The sequence below is a fragment of the Hyla sarda genome, chromosome 4 (assembly GCF_029499605.1).
Source record: "Hyla sarda isolate aHylSar1 chromosome 4, aHylSar1.hap1, whole genome shotgun sequence".
Lineage (NCBI taxonomy): Eukaryota > Metazoa > Chordata > Amphibia > Anura > Hylidae > Hyla > Hyla sarda.
Window position 1 is genome coordinate 172,686,507 of NC_079192.1, and position 19,817 is coordinate 172,706,323.

A 19,817-nucleotide genomic window follows, 5' to 3' on the forward strand; every position below is an offset into this window, starting at 1 on the left:
TTTGAATTTCCTTTCTGTCTGATCACTTTAATCACATTTTGTTATCACAAAACAAATGGTAACAGAACCATAAAGGGGTACTCCGCTGCTCAGCATTTGGAACTGTTCCGAACGCTGGTGCCGGGAGCTCGTGACGTCATAGCCCCGCCCCCTCATGACTTCACACCCCACCCTTTCAATGCAAGTCAATGGGAGGGGGCGTGACAGCTGTCAGGCCCCCTCCCATAGACTTGCATTGAGGGGGTGGGGCGTGACATCATGAGGGGGCGGGGCAATGACATCACAAGCTCCCGTTGCCGGCTCCAGCGTTCGGAACAGTTTGTTCCAAACGCTGAGCAGTGGAGTAGCCCTTTAACACCAATCTTTTCTCCTACCAACACTGACCTGTGACACTAAGAGATGCATGTGTCATCGCCTGCAGTAGAGGATTATATACAAGGCAAGTGTAAGTATCATTGGTCTCCAGGGTTACACGGATAGAGCTTTGCACATGGAACAAGCCTTCTTCATTGGCTACTTGTGACGTTGTGACATTTTCTGTAAGGTTTTTTCCACTTCCATCTTGCCACAGTATTTCAGCTTGAGGGTATCCCCTGTAGGTATGGCAGGTAACTGTTACCTGGTCACCAGGTTTAAGGCCTTCAATAGATTGACTAGGCTCCAGGTGTAAAGTAGGCTTAGTGTAGAAGGCTGTAGTGAAGTAAAATATATGGCTTATTTAAACATCACCATAAGAATGTCACTAAGAATATTTTGAACTACATATAATGTATTCTTACCTGCCACCTGGAGACTTACAGCAGCTGAACTGGAGTTCCCAACATTAACAAAACATGTGTAGGTACCTTCATCAGATAAGCTAACATTGCGCAGTAAAAGCGACATGTTACCCTGCAGTAGCTGCCCCAAAAAAAGTTGTGTCCGGTTAATAAATTTGGGGTCTTGTTTTTCTAGTTGTTCTTGTCCTTGGGTGAAGGCATGAACTTGTTGGAGTTTTGTGATCTCCCAAAACAAACTGAGGTCGTGCAAAGAAAATCCATCTGGTGGAGAAAAGCTGCAAGGAAGTATGACATCTTCGTCCAGCATCCCAGTGATGGGGACATCGGGAACAATGACTTCAATTGATCCTTTAAAACAAAAGAAATGGCATAGATAAACATTTTCAGCTGAAATCAGTGCCCCCGTAATATTGACAGATATACTTAGTGCCCTCAAAACAGCCCCCCCCCCCCCAATTAAAGTGACTGAAAGAACAAACTTTCTCCCTTCTCTTCTGATATATATTAGAATCTTAAAAAACTTACTGCAAAAAGGAAGAAGCAAAAGCAAACAAAGGACGTCCATGTCTTAGGGTCACTAGGAACTAAGAAAAAAAAACATTGGAAATTAGTGACACTTTAAAGTGATGACAAATCAGGAAGTTGCAGACACAAAGAGAGTTGGATGTAACATCCAGACTGACAATCCCAGACAGAAGTGTTAACATGTAACATACCCTACCCCAGTGTTTCCCAAGTGAGGTCCACAACAGGTCATGTATTCAGGATTTCCTTAGTGTTTCACGGGTGATATCATTATGGTCAGTGCATCAAGCATCACCACTAATGTTCTCTCTATGGAATATCCTGAAATCGTGACCTGTTGGGGGTTTTGTGGACTGTGCTTGTAAATCACTGTCCTACACTTTCAATATTAGACACAAACTGCAACAGACTCTAGTGCCATGTGGCTGACTAGCTGTCCAGTTTGTTCTTTAAGAGTAAAGCTGGTCATACACATTAGATACTAGGCTGGGTCCTCCCAAATGTACATCCTGATGCGCTAGGACTTAGAACACAAGGACGTACATTTAAGTCCTGGACATGACGAGAGCCCAGGAGCTGCGCTTGCTTCATGCACACCAGGTCCCAGCTGCTATCAGCAGCCAGGGACCCACTAGTAATGGCAGATATAAGCGATCGCGCTGATGTATGCCATTAACCCCTTAGATGCCGTGATCAATAAAGATCACAATATCTGCGGCAGTGCGGCACTTCTAATGGCTGATCTGATCACTTGCGGCATGGTCGCGGGGATCAGATCAGCCAAAATGGCGGACGGAGGTCCCACCACCTGCCTCCGCCACTCTTCCAGAATCTTTTTCTCAGTTCTGCCTTCAACGTCTGTATGCTTTTCATGACATACGTCCTGATGAGCCAAGTACCAGCAGCCAGGGCTTACGGGTATGTCCATTTTAAAGGAAAAATGCGGTGCAAAACTTTTAGCTTTCCCTGTGCTGGGGCTGCAAAAACAAAAAAACTAACTTTAACTAACCTTCCTAAGTTCCCCTGTTGCGCCAGTAATGGCATCTTGTTTCGCCGGCATTGCTCGGCTTCCTGCTTCTCCTCTGAATGTCACACTGTGGTCAGTGTATCGGTGTCCAGTCATTTAGTTTACATTGGAATCTGCAGCAGAAAATCCTGCGCATCAAATCTGCTTAGAATACTGTACGTATGAATAGACCATAAAAAAAACTTTGGACATGTTCTAGAGACATGACAAAAGTTTTAATCGATCAGGGTCGGTCTCAGTGTTCAGACTCCGTCCAATGTACAGTAGAAAATGAGCGAGTAGACAATCTCATAGACTTGCATTTAAGGCTCCTTTCACACTGAGCATTCATCCGTTATTAAACGTCCATTTTCTGTGTAAAAACGGATGAAATAACGGGTGCTAATGGCTGAATTCATCCGTTAAGAGCTGTTATAATATCCCACATGTATGGCCGTAACACCTCTGCCTACAGACTCCCACACCCGGGACTACTAATACTCCCATCATGGAACAGACTTGTTTCCATGATGGGAGTAGTAATTCCCTGGCTGCGGGAGTCTGCAGACAGATGGGGAGGCTACATTAGTGTTTGTACTGTTCCATGATGGGGGTTGTAGTACCCGGGGCTGAGGGATCGATCGCACTGGGTCTCACTTCTGAGACCCGATGCGATCAAAAGTTATTGAGCAGGGGAGCGGGCGGTATGGTTCTCAACCCTGCGATGTATCGTGTGTTTTAACTTTCATTTCTGAATCCCCCGCGGGGAGCCCTGAATGGCCGGTACTGAGGAGCCATTCAGGGCTCCCACCAGGGTTTTTAAAATGAACTTTGTGAGTGGCAGCGGGGGCCATATGTATATTAAAAGCGCTGTGGGGGGCAAGATATATAGCGCAGTAGGGGGGGGAAGACATATAGCCTATACATCTAGCCCCCCAGCGCATTTATAATATGCCCCCGCAGCACATTAATCAAGATATGACCCCCGCCAGCGCATATATATATATATATACACCCCCCTCGCGGGGAACATTGATAAGGATATGACCCCCCGCCAGCGCTTTTATTTATATATATATATATATATATATATATATACATACACATATACCCCCGCAGCGCATTAATATAGACATGACCCCCCACAGCGCATTTATATATATCTACCCCCCCGCAGCGCATTTGTCTTAATATGCCACCGCAGGGCTATATGTGAAAAGTATTTCTATCAGCAGCGCATAGTGCCAGCAGATGGCCGACCCGATAATGTTTGATAGAAAATACTTTTCATTCATAGCGCTGCGGCGGCATATGTGTATAGAAGCACTGTGGGGGGCAGACAACGCTATATTTCTGCCCCCCAGCAACATCTATATACATATTATGACAAAATGCTCTTGGGGGGGGGGGTGGTTTCACATTATAAATGCCGCTGCCGGCGGGGGGTCATGTCCTTTTTTTAATGCGCCGGCAGGGGGTATATATATCTATTGCGCTGGCGGGGGGTCATATCTTTATTAATGCCCCGGCGGGAGGTATACATATGACCCCCGCCAGCGCATATATATGCGCTGGCGGGGGGGGTCATATCTTTATTAATGCGCTGGGGGGGGGCTAGATATATAGGCTATATGTCTTGCCCCCCCTGCAGCGCTGTATATCTTGCCCCCCCACAGCGCTTTTTAATATATATATGACCCCTCGCTGCCACTCACAATGTTCCTTTTAAAAAACCCCACTGGGAGCCCTGAATGGCTCCTCAGTACTGGCCATTTAGAGCTCCCCGCGGGGGATTTAAAAATGAAAGTTAAAACACACGATACATCGCAGGGGAGCGGGACCATGCCGCCCACTCCCCTGCTTAATAACTTCGGAGCACATCGGGTCCTAAGAAGTGAAACCCAGTGCATTCAATCCCCTCAGTCCTCTGTTCCATGATGGGGGTAGTAGTAAAAACAATAATGTAGCTTCCCCAGCTGTCTGCAGACTCCTGCAGCCAGGGAATTACTACTACCATCATGGAAACAAGTCTGTTCCATGATAGGAGTAGTAGTAGTCCCCTCAGCACTGCAGGAGTCTGCTGATGTCACCTCTTCTGAGCATGTTCAGAAGTAATAACGGATTTTATAAAACCAGGTGCAAAACGGATCACATAAAGGCTCATCCGTTTGCTATAGACTTCAATATTAAAAATAACGGGCCGGTAGTTTATTCGTTTTCTTGTGATGGAAGAAAAAATGTGTGCATGTCCCGTTACTTCTCCCGTCACAACTAACAACCGTTATTCATGACGGGCTATAACGGGTCATAACGAATAATCAAAAAATCCCATAGACTTGAATGGGATTTTGTAACGGACGTTTAACATCCGTTATTAAGGCTTTTCTAAAGGATGTTTTATAACGGAACAACTTTATAGTGTGAAAGGGGGCCTAAGTTTGTCTCAGCGTGGTCTTTTCACAGCTATCTCTATTCATACATGTTTCTACTAGTGGCAGTGTCCATTTAACCTCTTAAGGATGCAGGGCGTACCTGTACGCCCTGTGCCCCGGTCCCGGCAGCTTATGATGGACGGGACCCCTGGGCTAATAGCGTGCGGCACAGATCGTTGTGCCGTGCGCTATTAACCCTTCAGAAGTGGCGATCAAAGCTGATCGCCGCGTCTAAAAGGAAAATAAAAGTTTCCCGGCAGCTCAGTCGGGCTGATCGGGGACTATCGCGATAAAATTGTGATGTCCCGATCAGCTAGGATGCGAGCGGAGGCCCCCCTTACCTTGCTCCGTCGCGTCCAATCGGCATTTGATTGCTCCAAGCCTGACCTACAGGCTTGAGCAATCAACCCCTATTACGCTGATCCCTGCAAAAGCTATGGGAGCTATAACACAGCAAAAAAAAAAGTGGGGAAAAAAAAAGTTAATAAAGGTCATTTAACCCCTTCCCTAACAAAAAGTTTGAATCACCCCCCTTTTCCCATAAAAAAAAAAACTGTGTAAATAAAAAATAAACATGTGGTATCGCCAAAGTGCAGAAAATGTCCCGAATTATAAAAAATATATCGTTAATTAAACCGCACAGTCAATGGCGTACACGCAAAAAAAATTCCAAAGTCCAGAATAGCGTATTTTAAGTAACTTTTTATATCAAGAAAAAAAAAATGAAGAAAAAGCGATTCAAAAAAAGTCCGATCAATACAAAAAAAGGTACCAATAAAAACTTCAGAACACGGCGCAAAAAAAATGGTCCTCATACCGGCCCGTACGCGGAAAAAAAAAAAAGTTATAGGGGTCAGAAGATGAGAATTTTTCGCCATGGATTTTTTTGGTAAAATGACTAATGTCACTGCAAAGTAGACTTGGTGGCGCAAAAAATAAGCCATCATATGGAATTTGATGTGCAAAAATTTAAAACGTTCCGATTTTTTTGAAGGCGACGAGGAAAAAAAATGAAAATGCAAAAACGCTTAAAAGGGGATATTCAAGGCAAAACCTTTTTTTTTTATATATATCAACTGGCTCCGGAAAGTTAAACAGATTTGTAAATTACTTCTATTAAAAAATCTTAATCTTCCAATAGTTATTAGCTTCTGAAGTTTTGTCTAACTGCTCAATGATGATGTCACGTCCCAGGAGCTGTGCATGATGGGAGAATATCCCCCATAGGAAACTGCACAGCTCCTGGGACGTGAGTCATCAGAGAGCAGTTAGACAGAAAACAACAAGTCAACTTCAGAAGCTAATAACTATTGGAAGGATTAAGATTTTTTTTTATAGAAGTAATTTACAAATCTGTTTAAAGGGAGATGTCCCGGTGCTCACTTTTCTTATTTTATCTGTTCCGGGCTGAAAAATAAAAGAAAACAAATTTTCTCTTACCTGCCTAGGCTCCCCCCGGTGCTTTCAGTACAGGTGTTCGGTCCCCCGGGCTGTATTCTTCTTACTTCCTGTTAGCCCGGCACGTCACACGGAGCTTCAACCTATCACCGGCCGCGCAGCGATATACAGCCCAGGGACCGAACACCTGTACCGGAGCAACGGGGGAGCCTAGGCAGGTAAGAGAAAATTTGTTTTCTTTTATTTTTCAACCCGGAACGGATACAATAAGAAAAGTGAGCACCGGACATGTCCTTTAACTTTCCGGAGCCAGTTGATACATAAAAAAAAGTTTTGGCCTGGAATACCCCTTTAACCCCTTAAGGACGCAGGGCGTAAATGTACGTCCTGGTGCAGTGGTACTTAACGCACCAGGACGTACATTTACGTTCTGTACATAACCGCGGGCATCGGAGCGATGCCCGTGTCATACGCGGCTGATCCCGGCTGCTGATCGCAGCCAGGGACCAGCCGGCAATGGCCGACGCCCGTGATCTTGCGGGCGTCCGCCATTAACCCCTCAGATCAATACAGATCCCGGCATCTGCGGCAGTACGCGATTTCAATGAATGATCTAATCGCCCGCAGCGCTGCTCATTCAGAACGCCGCATGGAGGTCCCCTCACCTACCTCTGTCCGGCTCCCGGCGTCTTCTGCTCCGGTCTGAGATCGAGCAGACCAGAGCAGGAGATGACCGATAACACTGATCTGTTCTATGTCCTATACATAGAACAGATCAGTATTAGCAATCATGGTATTGCTATGAATAGTCCCCTATGGGGACTATTCAAGTGTAAAAAAAAAAATTTAAAAAAATTTAATATTAAAAGTAAAAAAAAAGGGAAAAATCCCCTCCCCCAATAAAATAGTAAAACGTCAGTTTTTTCCTATTTTATCCCCAAAAAGCGTAAAAAAAGAAATTTAATAGACATATTTGGTATCGCCGCGCGCCTAAATGTCCGAACTATTAAAATAAAATGTTAATGATCCCGTACGGTGAACGGCGTGAACGTAAGAAAAATAAGTCCAAAATTGCTACTTTTTTAATACATTTTATTTTAAAAAAAATTATAAAAAATGTATTAAAAGTTTTTTATATGCAAATGTGGTATAAAAAAAAAAGTACAGATCATGGCGCAAAAAATGAGCCCCCATACCGCTGCTTATACGGAAAAATAAAAAAGTTATAGGTCATCAAATTAAAGGGATTATAAACGTACTAATTTGGTTAAAAAGTTTGTGATTTTTTTTAAGCCCAACAATAATAGAAAAGTATGTAATAATGGGTATCACTTTAATCGTATTGACCCTCAGAATAAAGAACACGTCATTTTTACCATAAATTGTACGGCGTGAAAACGAAACCTTCCAAAATTAGCAAAATTGCGTTTTTCTTTTTCATTTCCCCACAAAAATAGTATTTTTTTGGTTGCGCCATACATTTTATGATATAATGAGTGATGTCATTAGAAAGGACAACTGGTCACGCAAAAAACAAGCCCTCATACTAGTCTGGCGATGAAAATATAAAAGAGTTATGATTTTTAGAAGGCGAGGAGGAAAAAACGAAAACATTAAATTGTTTGAGTCCTTAAGGCCAAAATGGGCTGAGTCCTTAAGGGGTTAATATTGCAATTAGGTCTTTTGCTGACACTGTATGTAGGGAAGAATCGAGCACTGTGGTCTCCAAATTGTGGACCTTCACATGTTGTAAAACAACAACTCCCAGCATGCCCGGACAGCCTGTCGTTTCGCAACATCTGGAGGTCTACAGTTTGGAGACCACTGATCTGGTGTCATTACAAAGGGGAAAGCACTGTTATGTGAGAACATGGAGGCAAGCATGGCAGTACATTTCTTTATCTGCACAAGGTTTTTATTTTTGGAAGTGGGGGAGGGGGATATACTAGACTATATTAAGGCGGTTTCTCCTAGAAGAGCCAGCAGGTTCAGAAACCGCATCAGAATGCATGTGTGAGAAGAGAAGCCTCAGTTATGAAGTCCACCCATCCAGTGCAGTACCGCACCCTCTGGAGACCACCACACACACGGTGACATGCCATGATGGGCGCCCTCACACAAAGCACCTACCTGACACTCTTCTCTCTGTGGGCGCTGACGGTACTGCTCACAGGAAGCCGTCGCTCACAGTCGCCCACTTTGCGGGTCCATGTTTAATGCGCTTCCCCTTCCCATTCCGTGGTGAGATCATGTAGTGTAGGAGGATAGGAGACAGATAAGCGACGCAATTGGTTGGAGCTTTCAGACAAAACCCTCTTGGTCGAGCATGGAGGGCTGAGGGATAGACGCACGTTTCCTGTCACTCCTATCCGCCCTCCTCAGGACTGGAAGCGGCGGCTATAGCCATTGCCGGGCATAGTGCCAGCCGGGTAAATTCAGGACCTTGACGCGCTTACCGGGTGCCTTGCCCTCAGACTGTCAGTCATTGTACTGGCAGTACTCATATGTAGGAGACATTCACACAGTAAAGGCTGTTTACATCCTGGTTTATGGGGTAATGGCATGTGTATTGGGCTGAGGTACCAATATTGTTGCTGGTACTAAGTTGCAAACTACAACTCCCAGCATGCCCGGACAGCCGCTGGCTGTCCGGGCATGCTGGGAGTTGTAGTTTTGCAACAGTAGGAGACATCAGCACTAGTCTGTACGCGACAATATTACGCACACTGCCATATTTTCTCTCACGACTCCCACTGACTTAGCCTTGGCATTTGTGTGCGCCATTTTCATGGAGTCTGTACTTTGTAAATATGTCACTAAGAGAAAAGAGTTGGTACGTGTCCCAGAAGCTGTAATAATCCGTCTCCATACGGCACTCTATACGCAAGCCAAGTTCTCCTGTATTGCATGCGCCGTTTTATGGTGCATAAGGCATCAATACATATGGCTTGACTTTAGATAACTTTTCACATCAATCCACAATGGTCCAGATTTACTAAAGTTGGATGTGTAAATGAATTTTTATTTTTACTAAAATGCTTGTTGTTCCCGAAATTTACATTTTTACAAGGGGGTAATAGGAGAAAATGCCCCCCAAAATTTGTAACCCCCATCTCTTCTGAGTATGTAAATACCCCATGTGTGGACGTCAAGTGCACTGCGGACGAACTACAATGCTCAGAAGAGAAGGAGTCACATTTGGCTTTTGGAAAACAAATTTTGCTGAAATGGTTTTTGGGGGGGGCATGTCAGGCTGCTTTCACATTCATCCGTTAAAAGATCCGTTATAAACGTCCATTAGAAAAGCTTTAAAAAAGGACCCGATGCGATCCGAAGTTATTAAGCAGGGGAGTGGGAATTTAATAAGTGGTGCAGTGAGCATTTACACCCTAGGCGTTTGACAAATCTTTGGAACAGTGGGCTGTGCAAATGAAAAATTAAATTTTTAATTTTCACGGACCACTGTTCCAAAAATCTGTCAGACACCTGTGGAGCGTAAATTCTCACTGCACTCCTTATTAAATTACGTGAGGGGTGTAGTTTCCAAAATGGGGGTCACATGTGGGGGGGGGGGTGTCCACTGTTCTGGCACTATGGGGGCTTTGTAAACACACGTGGCCTTCAGTTCCGGATACATTTTCTCTCTGAAAGCCCAATGGTGCTCCTTCTCTTCTGAGCATTGTATTTCGCCCGCAGAGCATTTTACATCCACATATGTTCTTACTCAGAAGAAATGGGGTTACAAATTTTGGGGGCTTTTTTTCCCTAGTGAAAATGAAAAATTTAGGGTAACACACGCATTTTAGTTTAAAACGATTTTTTTTTTATTTTCCCATTCAACTTTAACGAAAATTCGTCAAACATCTGTGGGGTGTTAAGGCTCGTTTTTTTAGGGCCGATACCGATAATATGTCACCTTTCAGGCCGATAGCCGATAACTTATACCGATATTTCGGTTTAAGTTATCGGCTATTTCAACCCCCCGGCAGGGCAGAAGCCTTTGCAGTTCAATGATTTAAAGCGGGCGCTTTAAATCAATGAACTACAGCGGCTTTTGCGGTGCCAGAGGATGCCACCGCCGCCCGCTTCTCTCCCCCTGCCTGTCCTGAGTCTAACCACCACAGTTGCCCCATCGCCTCCCCCCCCCCCCCATCCTCTGCCCACATGCCGCTGCCCCATCGCCTCCCCCCCAACCTCTGCCCACATACCACCGCCGCCCCATCCTCTGCCCACATACCGCCGTTGCCCCATCGCCTCCCCCCATCCCCGGTGTTATAATTACCTGTTCCCGGGGGTCCGCGATCCTTCTGGCTCCGTCGGCGTACTGTGCTGTCACTGTGCGTACTGACGGTGACCAGCAACAGGGCAGGAGCCCGAAGGATCGCGGACCCCGGGAACAGGTAATTATAACACCGGGGATGGGGGGAGGCAATGGGGGGGGCAGTGGCGGCGATGGGCGGGGCATTATCGGTAGGTAATTGCCGATACCGATAATGTCCAAAATCACGATTATCGTCTGATAATATCGGCCAAACCGATAATCTGTCGATCCCTACTCTATACCCCTTGTTACGTTCCATGAGGGGTGTAGTTTCCAAAATCGGGTCACACGTGGGTATTTATTCTTTTGCGTTTATGTCAGAACCGCTGTAAAATCAGCCACCCCTGTGCAAATCCCCAATTTAGGCCTCAAATGTACATAGAGCGCTCTCACTCCTGAGCCTTGTGCGTCCGCAGAGCAGTTTACGTCCACATATGGGGTATTTCCTTACTCAGGAGTAATTGCTTTACAAATTTTGGGGGTATTCTTTTTTCCTTTTATCTCTTGTGAAAATAAAGATTATGGGGTAACACCAGCATGTTAGTGTAAATTTTTTTTTATTATTTTACACTAACAGGCTGGTGTAGACCCAAACTTTTCCTTTTCATAAGGGGGTAAAAGGAGAAAAAGCCCCCCAAAATTTGTAGTGCAATTTCTCCCGAGTATGGAAATACCCCATATGTGGCCCTAAACTGTTTCCTTGAAATACGACAGGGTTCCGAAGTGAGAGAGCGCCATGCGCATTTGAGGACTAAGTTAGGGATTGCATAGGGGTGGAAATAGGGGTATTCTACGCCAGTGATTCCCAAACGGGGTGCCTCCAGCTGTTGCTAAACTCCCGGCATGCCTGGACAGTCAGTGGCTGTCTGGAAATGCTGGGAGTTGTTGTTTTGCAACAGCTGGAGGCTTCCTTTTGAAAACACTGCCGTACAATACTTTTTCATTTTTATTGGGGGGGGGGACAGTGTAAGGGGGTGTATATGTAGTGTTTTACCCTTTATTATGTGTTAGTGTAGTGTTTTTAGGGTACATTCGCACTGGCGGGTTTACAGTGAGTTTCCCGCTAGGAGTTAGCACTGCAGCAATGTACCCTGTACATTCTCATGGGGGGGGGGGGGGGGGGGGGGGCAAACCTCCAGCTTTTTCAAAACTACAACTCCCAGCATGTACTGACAGAAGGTGCATGCTGGGAGTTGTACTTTTGCAACAGCTGGAGGCACACTGGTTGGAAAACCTTCAGTTAGGTTCTGTTACCTAACTGAGTATTTTCCAACCAGTGTGCCTCCAGCTGTTGCAAAACTAAAACTCACAGCATGTACTGATCGCCGAAGGGCATGCTGGGAGATGTAGTTATGCAACAGCTGGAGGTACGCAACTACAACTCCCAGCATACCGAGACAGCTGTTTGCTGTTTGGGCATGCTGGGATTTGCAGTTTTGCAACATCTGGAGGGCTATAGTTTAGAGACCAATGCACAGTGATCTCCAAACTGTAGCCCTCCAGCTGTTGCAAAACTGCAAATCCCAGCATGCCCACACAGCAAACAGCTGTCTGGGCATGCTGGGAATTGTAGTTTTGTAACATCTGGAGGGCTACAGTTTAGAGACCACTGTATAGTGGTCTCAAACTGTAGCCCTCCAGATGTTGCTAGGCAACTCACTGGCTTCCGTAGGATCCAGGGAGCCGCATTGCCGTCCTCTTCTGCGGCCGATCGCCGCCCGCTGCCGCAGCCGATGGGTAAGTGACAGTCCTCGTCGGTTTCCCCGTTCTGCCCAGCCTACTGTTCTGCTATTGGTCGTCGCTTCTAGACTACCAATAGCAGGGATAGGAGGGGTGGCACCCCTGCCACCTCACTCCTATTCCTTCAGGGGGATCGTGGGTGTCTTGGACAACCCCAATCCCCCTTATTTTCCGGGTCACCGGAGACGCGTATGACCCGGAATTGCCGCAAATCGCCGGTGTGAATTCACACCGGCGATTTGCAGTGATCGCCGACACGGGGGGAGGGGGGGGGATAATTTGTGCGGGGTGCCTGCTGATTGATATCAGCAGTCACCCCGGTCCGGTTCCCGCCCGGCACGCGGCAGGGACAGAAATTCCCACGGGCGTACAGGTATGTCTGGTTCCTTAAGTACATTTACGGCCATGACTTTATATATCCCTAACAAATAGCATTCATACTACTTGCTTTGTAGTCTTGCCTTGTGAACGGGGCGTGTCCATCTCTCTCTCTCACTGTGATGACTCGTGCTCTGAGTCTGGGAGCAGTCTGCAAATCACTGCACAGTAGTTTTAATGCATACATTTTCTATCTGTTCCTAGTAGCTGGATGCTAGCCACGTGTGTCCTTCAGCTTTCACAGACTCCTGAATGTCTGCTTCTTTGTCATTCAGGAGTCAGAGAAAGCTTTGGCTGTTCAATCATGCTAGGAGTTATAGTTTTGCATTGCAACAGCTGGAGCTGCAGTGTTTGTAAAGCACTGTGTTAGAGCAGTGTTGCCTTTAACTGTTGCAAAACTACAACTCCCAGCATGACCACACATCCTTTGTCTGTAGTTTTGCAACAGCTGGAGGCACACAGCTGGAGAATACACAGCTCTAAAACAGTTTTACAAAGATTGTACCACCAGCTGTTGCAAAACTACAACTCCCATCATGGGAGTTGTAGTTTCGGAACAGCTGAAAGCTGTAGTGGTGCAATGGTGATCTCCTATACTGGATACCAACACACTTTACGGCCAGTATCCAGTATGCTGCAAAATACAGAGTAGTCTGTCTGCATAAAGATAGATGACCCCTAGTAATGGCTATTTTCATTTTAGATTTTTTAGTAAAATGTACATTTAAAAAAAAATAAATGTATATTTTAAAAAGTCATCTTATCAGTAGTACTACAAAATATAAAAAGTTTTTCATAATGACAGTGCCTCTAAGTCAAGTTAAGCTCAATTTGCGGCCTTAGATTTTTTCAGCTGTGTAGATGCTGACATTTTATTTTTACAGGAGACCAAGTTAACAGATGTCATCTGTATTTAAAGTCAGAAGGGAGTGGAGGCATTAGCTCTCCTATTGGTCTTTTGCGGCCGAGCCATATAATGGGGTGGTGGTCGTTTTTATCACACCGGTAGAAAACCGATGGGTTCTTGAGTTAGAAATGGGGCGGTGCCTGATTTTAGAAATTCTGATGAAGGGACAAGAACTTTGCCTAATTAACATTTATGGTCCACAGTCCAAGTGAGACCAGAAGTGTCTCACAGAAGTCGGCAGGTGGTCTTTGGAGGGAACTCTAATGCTGTGATAAGGCCCTAAGACAGGAAAGGTTCCAGAGACAAGCTGACCTATGATAGCATCTTTTTAATAGCAAAGAGAGTGAGGCTCGCCAGGTGAATGTTCACACCTGGCACACCCCAAGCCAGGATTCACATACCATAGGCTTAGTTGTAGGTCTAAAATAGATAGGAGGAAGCTGTCTCTTCATCGTTGTCTGTTATTGAGGCGGAGTTCTCTGATCACATTTCATTTTTGTTTTCTCTGAATGCTACAGAGAATCCCAGATGGGTAGAGGCTATTGGAAACTCAATTCATCTTTCTTGGAAAAAGCAGAGATAAGACTGTCCTTCAAGGATTTTCTTCAGAGCCAGGTACCATTGCTGAGCCTTTGTAGCAGTAAGTCATATCATAGTGGAAGAAGTGGTTGTGAGATTCTTCCACCAGCTCTCAAGCCTCAGAAGCCTAAACATGTAGTACTTGTACCAGGACCTCAGGAAGAAACTTGAACATTTTGTCTTGACTGGAGTTAGTTGTGATAATATCTCCTGAGTGAAGTGCCAGTACGACAGACAAGCATCTTTGGTTTTTGAGAGGGATTACATAAAGTACTGCTCATCTGACCCTTACAGAAACTGCAAGGTGTCAGTGAATAGTAAAGTTGTCTCAGGACTTAATGATCCTTGGAAAGGTCCAGATCAGGGATCCTGGAGGTCATCAGATCCTTTTACTCGCACCTCTTAGGAAGGAAGGATCTGGATAGGGTACTATTCCTGAACCAGCAGTAGACCCCTCTATTGGTGTTTTGACAGAGATGATCCGGGAAGAGGAAGTCAGGATGGCGATTGATGGGCTTGCCCTCAAGAAGTTATCCGGTCTAGGTGGTTTAACATCTTAGTTCTATAAGACCTCGGTTCACTTTTGACCGAGGTATTTAACGAGTGTCTTTCTTTCTTCAGACACTCAGTCAATGAGGAGGTTAACACTGATCATTCTGTCAAAGGGTAATAACCCATCCTGCATTGAGAATAGGCATTCCATAGCGCTTCTTAATGTGGACAGAAAGATTCAGGCAATAGTGCTGTTTAATCGGGTGGTGGAGTTTGTACCCCTGCTCCTTTCTGGACCTTATCATTACTCTGTTATAGGCCGCAGTACATTCAGTGCATTGCTCAGTGTCCGAGAGGATATGGAGCAAAGTAGGGTGGGCCACTGAAAGGGGTACTTGCTGTCCTTGGATCAGGCAAAGTGTTTGATCAGGTGAACATGAGTACCTCTTGGCTGAAGACCTTATAAGCAAGGGCAGTTATTTTCCCGCTTAGCAGTTCTTTTGAGTTTGGGTCTGGCGTATGTCAGGTTTGTCCTTTGAACCCACTGTTGTACGTGTTTGCAATTGATCAATTCCATAATAAGATTGATTGTGAACCCTTGGCAGGGATGAGAAAGGACATGGCTGGTGGTAGCATATGTCGATAATGTCACCATGTTTGTCTCCTCACAAGAGGAAGGGCAATGGGTGATGAGAGAGGTGGACTGTTACTCGGAGGCATCCAGGTCCAAGATCAACCAGGATAAGTGCGAGAGTCTCTGGCTGTGAGGGGGAGATCCTGGTTTTGATCTCCCAGACACCCTTCCAGAGCCCCAGGAATCTGCAAAAGTTCTCTGCATTGAATTTGGTCAAGGAGATTACCCCAAGCAAAACTCGGACAGCAGGCTTAAGATCTCCACTCAGAAGGTAGATCAGTGGATGGGTTCGTCTTTGCCCAAACATTCCTGCTCCCTTTGCAGTGAATGCATGTTGTCAGAAGCTCTCTGGACTCGGGTATACAGTGTGTTCTTCCAAACGTTATTGGGGTAATAGACTGACCCATGTGTAGAGGGAGGTTACTTTCTGCACAAGGAGACAAGGGGAGGGGGGTTTGTGTATGGTCAACCCTGTGGATTTTTAGTGAATAGATAGGTACCAATCTGTATTGCTGCACCACAAATATAAGCAATTTAAGCAACTAGTGCCAAAATACCAACCACTGAATGTCGCGGTGTATGCTCCGGTGTTCCCCCACCTTACACTCCAACGCGTTTCGCTCCGCTTTGTCCGGGATTGATAAGGAGGGGGGACACAGGGAGCTATTTATAAATAGATCTGTGTGCCCCCCCCTCTTATCACTCCCGGATGAAGCGGTGCGAAACGCGTTGGAGTGTAAGGTGGGGGAACACCGGAGCATACACCACGACATTCAGTAGTTGGTATTATGGCACTAGTTGCTTAAATTGCTTATATTTGTGGTGCAGCAATACAGGATTGGAACCTACCTCCTCTGTAATGCATCCATGTAGCGCTACCTCTTAAGCGGGGTGCATATAATATTGCACATATATTCTGTGACCGCAGCTACCTGTTAGAACAAGTCAGTAAGACTCAATACGTTCTCTATGTGTTACTGTGTCTATGATAACATACTCAGATGTAACTGGTGTTCCCCCACTGCTTGTTTTTAACCTGTCTTGTGTGATATATGTTTTTATGGGTTGGTAACCAATGGGCTGTTCTGTATATTTAATATTTTGTTACCAATAAAATTTTTATTTTTTCATGAATTTGTGCACATCATTTGTGTATATACTCAAGGGGGTTTGGTGTTGTAGGTTGTTTATGGTTTTGAGTAATACGCCCTTATTTTGAGCGATACTAGATTGAATTTGTATTTGTAGTCATATTCATGTAGTTTTTCAGTTTGCCAGTGGGGGTCTGGGGATGTGGGAGATTAGGACTCTGTCAAGGAAATTCCTTGACAAGACGGTTCTGTCTTCCCATTTCCAGAGGTGATTGGTGCTCAAGGATTGCCCGAATTCTTTCAGGATCCCCATGAAGTTTTGAGACTTGACTTGGTGCTCCTTCCATTGGAAACTGCGTGTGAGGGACAATCTAAAGTGCAGGAGCTCTGAAGACCAGGGATGTCCCCAAGAAGAGTGTGAAGGCATGCTTTAAAGCATGGATCATTTTCTACCTTATTGTCCCTTTTAATATAGAGGTATACAACAGGGTGGGCGCCTTCATTGGTTGACCTAGGCTGGCCAGCCTCTCCTATTCGGAATGGGCCTTTGGGGCATTCAGAAACCTTGGAGGCTGGGACCAGAGAATTTTATTCCTAGTTAGCTTAGTGGATGAGATGGTTAGGAGCATACTCTGTGACCTGGTGAAGGTGCATTCTTTGGCTAAGTGGCTAAGCCTGTTGTCTCCTTTCCTGGTGGTGGGCTGATGCTGAAACATTAGTCTTTTTGTTTTGTACTAGTAATATGTAGAAATATAGGTCTTGCAGGGGCTGAATTTGGGCTTTAGGGATTGTTTGCATAGCTGAAATGTACTATGTTTTTTAGATATTTGTTGTGTTTGTATGTAAATGTAGTGTTTGTATATATTAAGTTATTATTACTGTTTCCTAGTGTTTGTTTTGCACCTTGTGTTGTTTAGTGGAAGGTTGAGAGGTGGAAAAAAAGGGGGAGGTTTTTTTTTTGTGGGACTTTACATATACAGAAAGCGTGGGCTGGTTCATGGATGTCTGTTATCATGTACTTGGGGCATGGAATGTGGGACCTGCTCAGGGTCAAAAAAAAGTGTTTTTTCAAATATGTGGTGTGTGGTTTGGACATGAATCAATTATTTTGAGTGAGTAAGTATAGTTGTATTAGTATATTAGTTTTGGTATTGTATTGTGCACAGTTTTAGGTTAACACTATAATCATTTTGTTATTATTATTAAGTGTTTAGTTTTCATGTGTAGGGGTTGTTATAATAGTGGTTTGTGTTTGTGAAAATGAGACTGGGCCAGGAAATACCTTTATGGGCATTTATGGTCTAATATTGACTAATTTTTGTATTTATTGTACAGGTTTATACTGTACATTGTTTGTATTACTGTTATGTTGTTGTTTATTATTGTAATGTTTATTATTTTTTAAATAAAAGATCTACAGGATGTAACTTGGAATTGGTACAGGATAAGTAATGTAAGGTAAGAACCCAGTGACTTTATTAGAATTATTAATTTATTATTAGAACTGTGAATTTATGAAACAGTCTACCTCAGGAACTATTCACAGCAGGAACGATTAATAAATTTAAAACAGGGTTAGATACATTCCTGGAACAAAATAACATTAATGCTTATGCAGGAATATAAAATCCCATCCCTTCCCCCAATATCCCACCACACCCCTACCCTTCAATTTCCTGGTTGAACTTGATGGACGTATGTCTTTTTTTGACCTTAGTAACTATGTAACTATGTTACATAGGGTCAGTACAGGATAGGTACTTTATGTGCACAGTGGCTCCACCAGCAAAAATAGTAAGTACAGCTTCTGGAACATACACAGACTATAACCCAGAATTAGTGCAAGGTGATTGATGTATCATATGCACACCAGTGACTGCACCAGCCAGATATAGGGAGTACAGCTCTGGAGTGTAACTACTATGAGACCCAGGATTGATACCAGACAGTAAAACAATACATGTGTACAGTGACCCCCCCCCCATTGTAGAACAAACACAGCCTTTTAGCCTAACACAGCATAACACATAATCTCAGCAGAAAGTTCCCTGCAGCAGACCGAGTGGCAGAAGCTGTGGTCTAGGTATGGCTGAAACTTTGATCCCCTAAGCTTGCTGAGAGCACTCTGCGGCTAGGAATCCTGTGATTTGTGGCGCCTGCCCATCCCGTCCCCAACCCTGCTAGAAACCATGCAGGACACTACCCATGAAGTACAAGCAGGGACTAGACCATACATCTAATAGAGGCTGGTCGAGCATTTTAAACACCGAACATATCTATGTCCCGGCAAAACAGTGCTTGACCTGGGTGGGCCTCCCGCACTTTACCAAATTAAAATATAAAAAAATTGAGCTCTCCTGGGCGCTGGTCTCCAGTAAAGCAGTAGGACACGTTTCCAGGTCCAAAATGTATTTTATTGCACTAAAAACAACATATTTCTGGTCCGAAAAGGACCCTTTCTCAGGTAAGGTGCTTACCTGAGGAAGGCCCTACCTGAGGAAGAGTCCTTTTCGGACCAGAAACATGTTTTTAGTGCAATAAAATACATTTTGGACCTGGAAATGTGTCCTACTGCTTTACCGGAGACCAGCACCCAGGAGAGCTCAATTTTTTTTATATTTTAATTGTTCCTTTACCGCATCAGCGAAGCTATACCCAGACGAGCTGAGGCTGCAGTCTCCAATTACTATATTGATGTCATCTCAGGTGTTGTGCTCTTAGCGCAACATCCTCTGGCAAGTGAGTTTTCACCTACCTTTGCTAACCATTTCATACATACTTCACCAGGGGCTCTTTTTTCTTTGGCACTTTACCAAATGGAAGCCTTTTCCCCCTTATGTTCCTGCAGACCTGCTGCAACTCGACCTACAACACCTGACCCATGTGAAACTGGATCATCAGCAGTGAGTGCTGACCCGAAGTAAGAGCCCTGCCCCCTATAATTATTTATTAGGCCCCTCCCAGAAAATCAAGTTGATGCCATTATACCTGAAGAAGGGGATCCAAGGCCCCAAAATGTGTTGTATCTGGCTAATAAAGTACTCTTTACGCTGGCCACTGTAACACTCACGGTAAGAAGACAGGAACACTGAAGGTAGTCAGGAATGTAGCAGGAGGTCAGTAGCCAGGCAGCACTGGAGCAAAGTCATGGCACAGAACAAGGGGTCAGAAATATGGTAAGGCAAGACTCAGTAACGCTTTCTCAATGGCACAAGGCAACAAAGATCCGTCAGGAATGTGTGGGAGGTGCAGAAATTTATAAGTGAGGAACAGTTTTTAGACTTAATAATGGGCATACTGGCCCTTTTAAATCTTATAGCTCCAGCACGCGCACCCTAGGAAACGGGGACACTCGCACCGGAGATGAGAGGCAGGGGAGGAGACAGTAGAGGACTGAGGTGAGTGACAGGCTGGGATTTACATGTGGCTGGAGGAGAGAGCGGAGCAGTGTGCTCACGGCCAGCGCGTGCGGCCGGAGCGCAAACTGTAAAAGTCCCCCCTCATTGGTCTCCCCCCTCCTTTTGTGGTGCAGAAA

The 19,817-nt window shown here is 44.9% G+C and overlaps 1 protein-coding gene across 3 annotated transcripts in view; it reads right to left on the minus strand.

The window, feature by feature from the left end:
- CD276 (CD276 molecule) overlaps window positions 1-19,817 on the minus strand; it is a 74,296-nt gene that overhangs the window by 10,418 nt on the left and 44,061 nt on the right. Inside the window, exons 1-4 of one of the 3 annotated variants that reach the window (XM_056572767.1) lie at window positions 8,597-8,620; window positions 1,305-1,363; window positions 780-1,127; window positions 385-690 (exon numbers count right to left, since the gene is read on the minus strand). In XM_056572767.1, coding sequence (XP_056428742.1) covers window positions 385-690; window positions 780-1,127; window positions 1,305-1,344 — 694 coding nt within the window. In that variant the 5' untranslated portion in view covers window positions 1,345-1,363; window positions 8,597-8,620. The other 2 variants (XM_056572765.1, XM_056572766.1) reach the window with 2 other exon arrangements.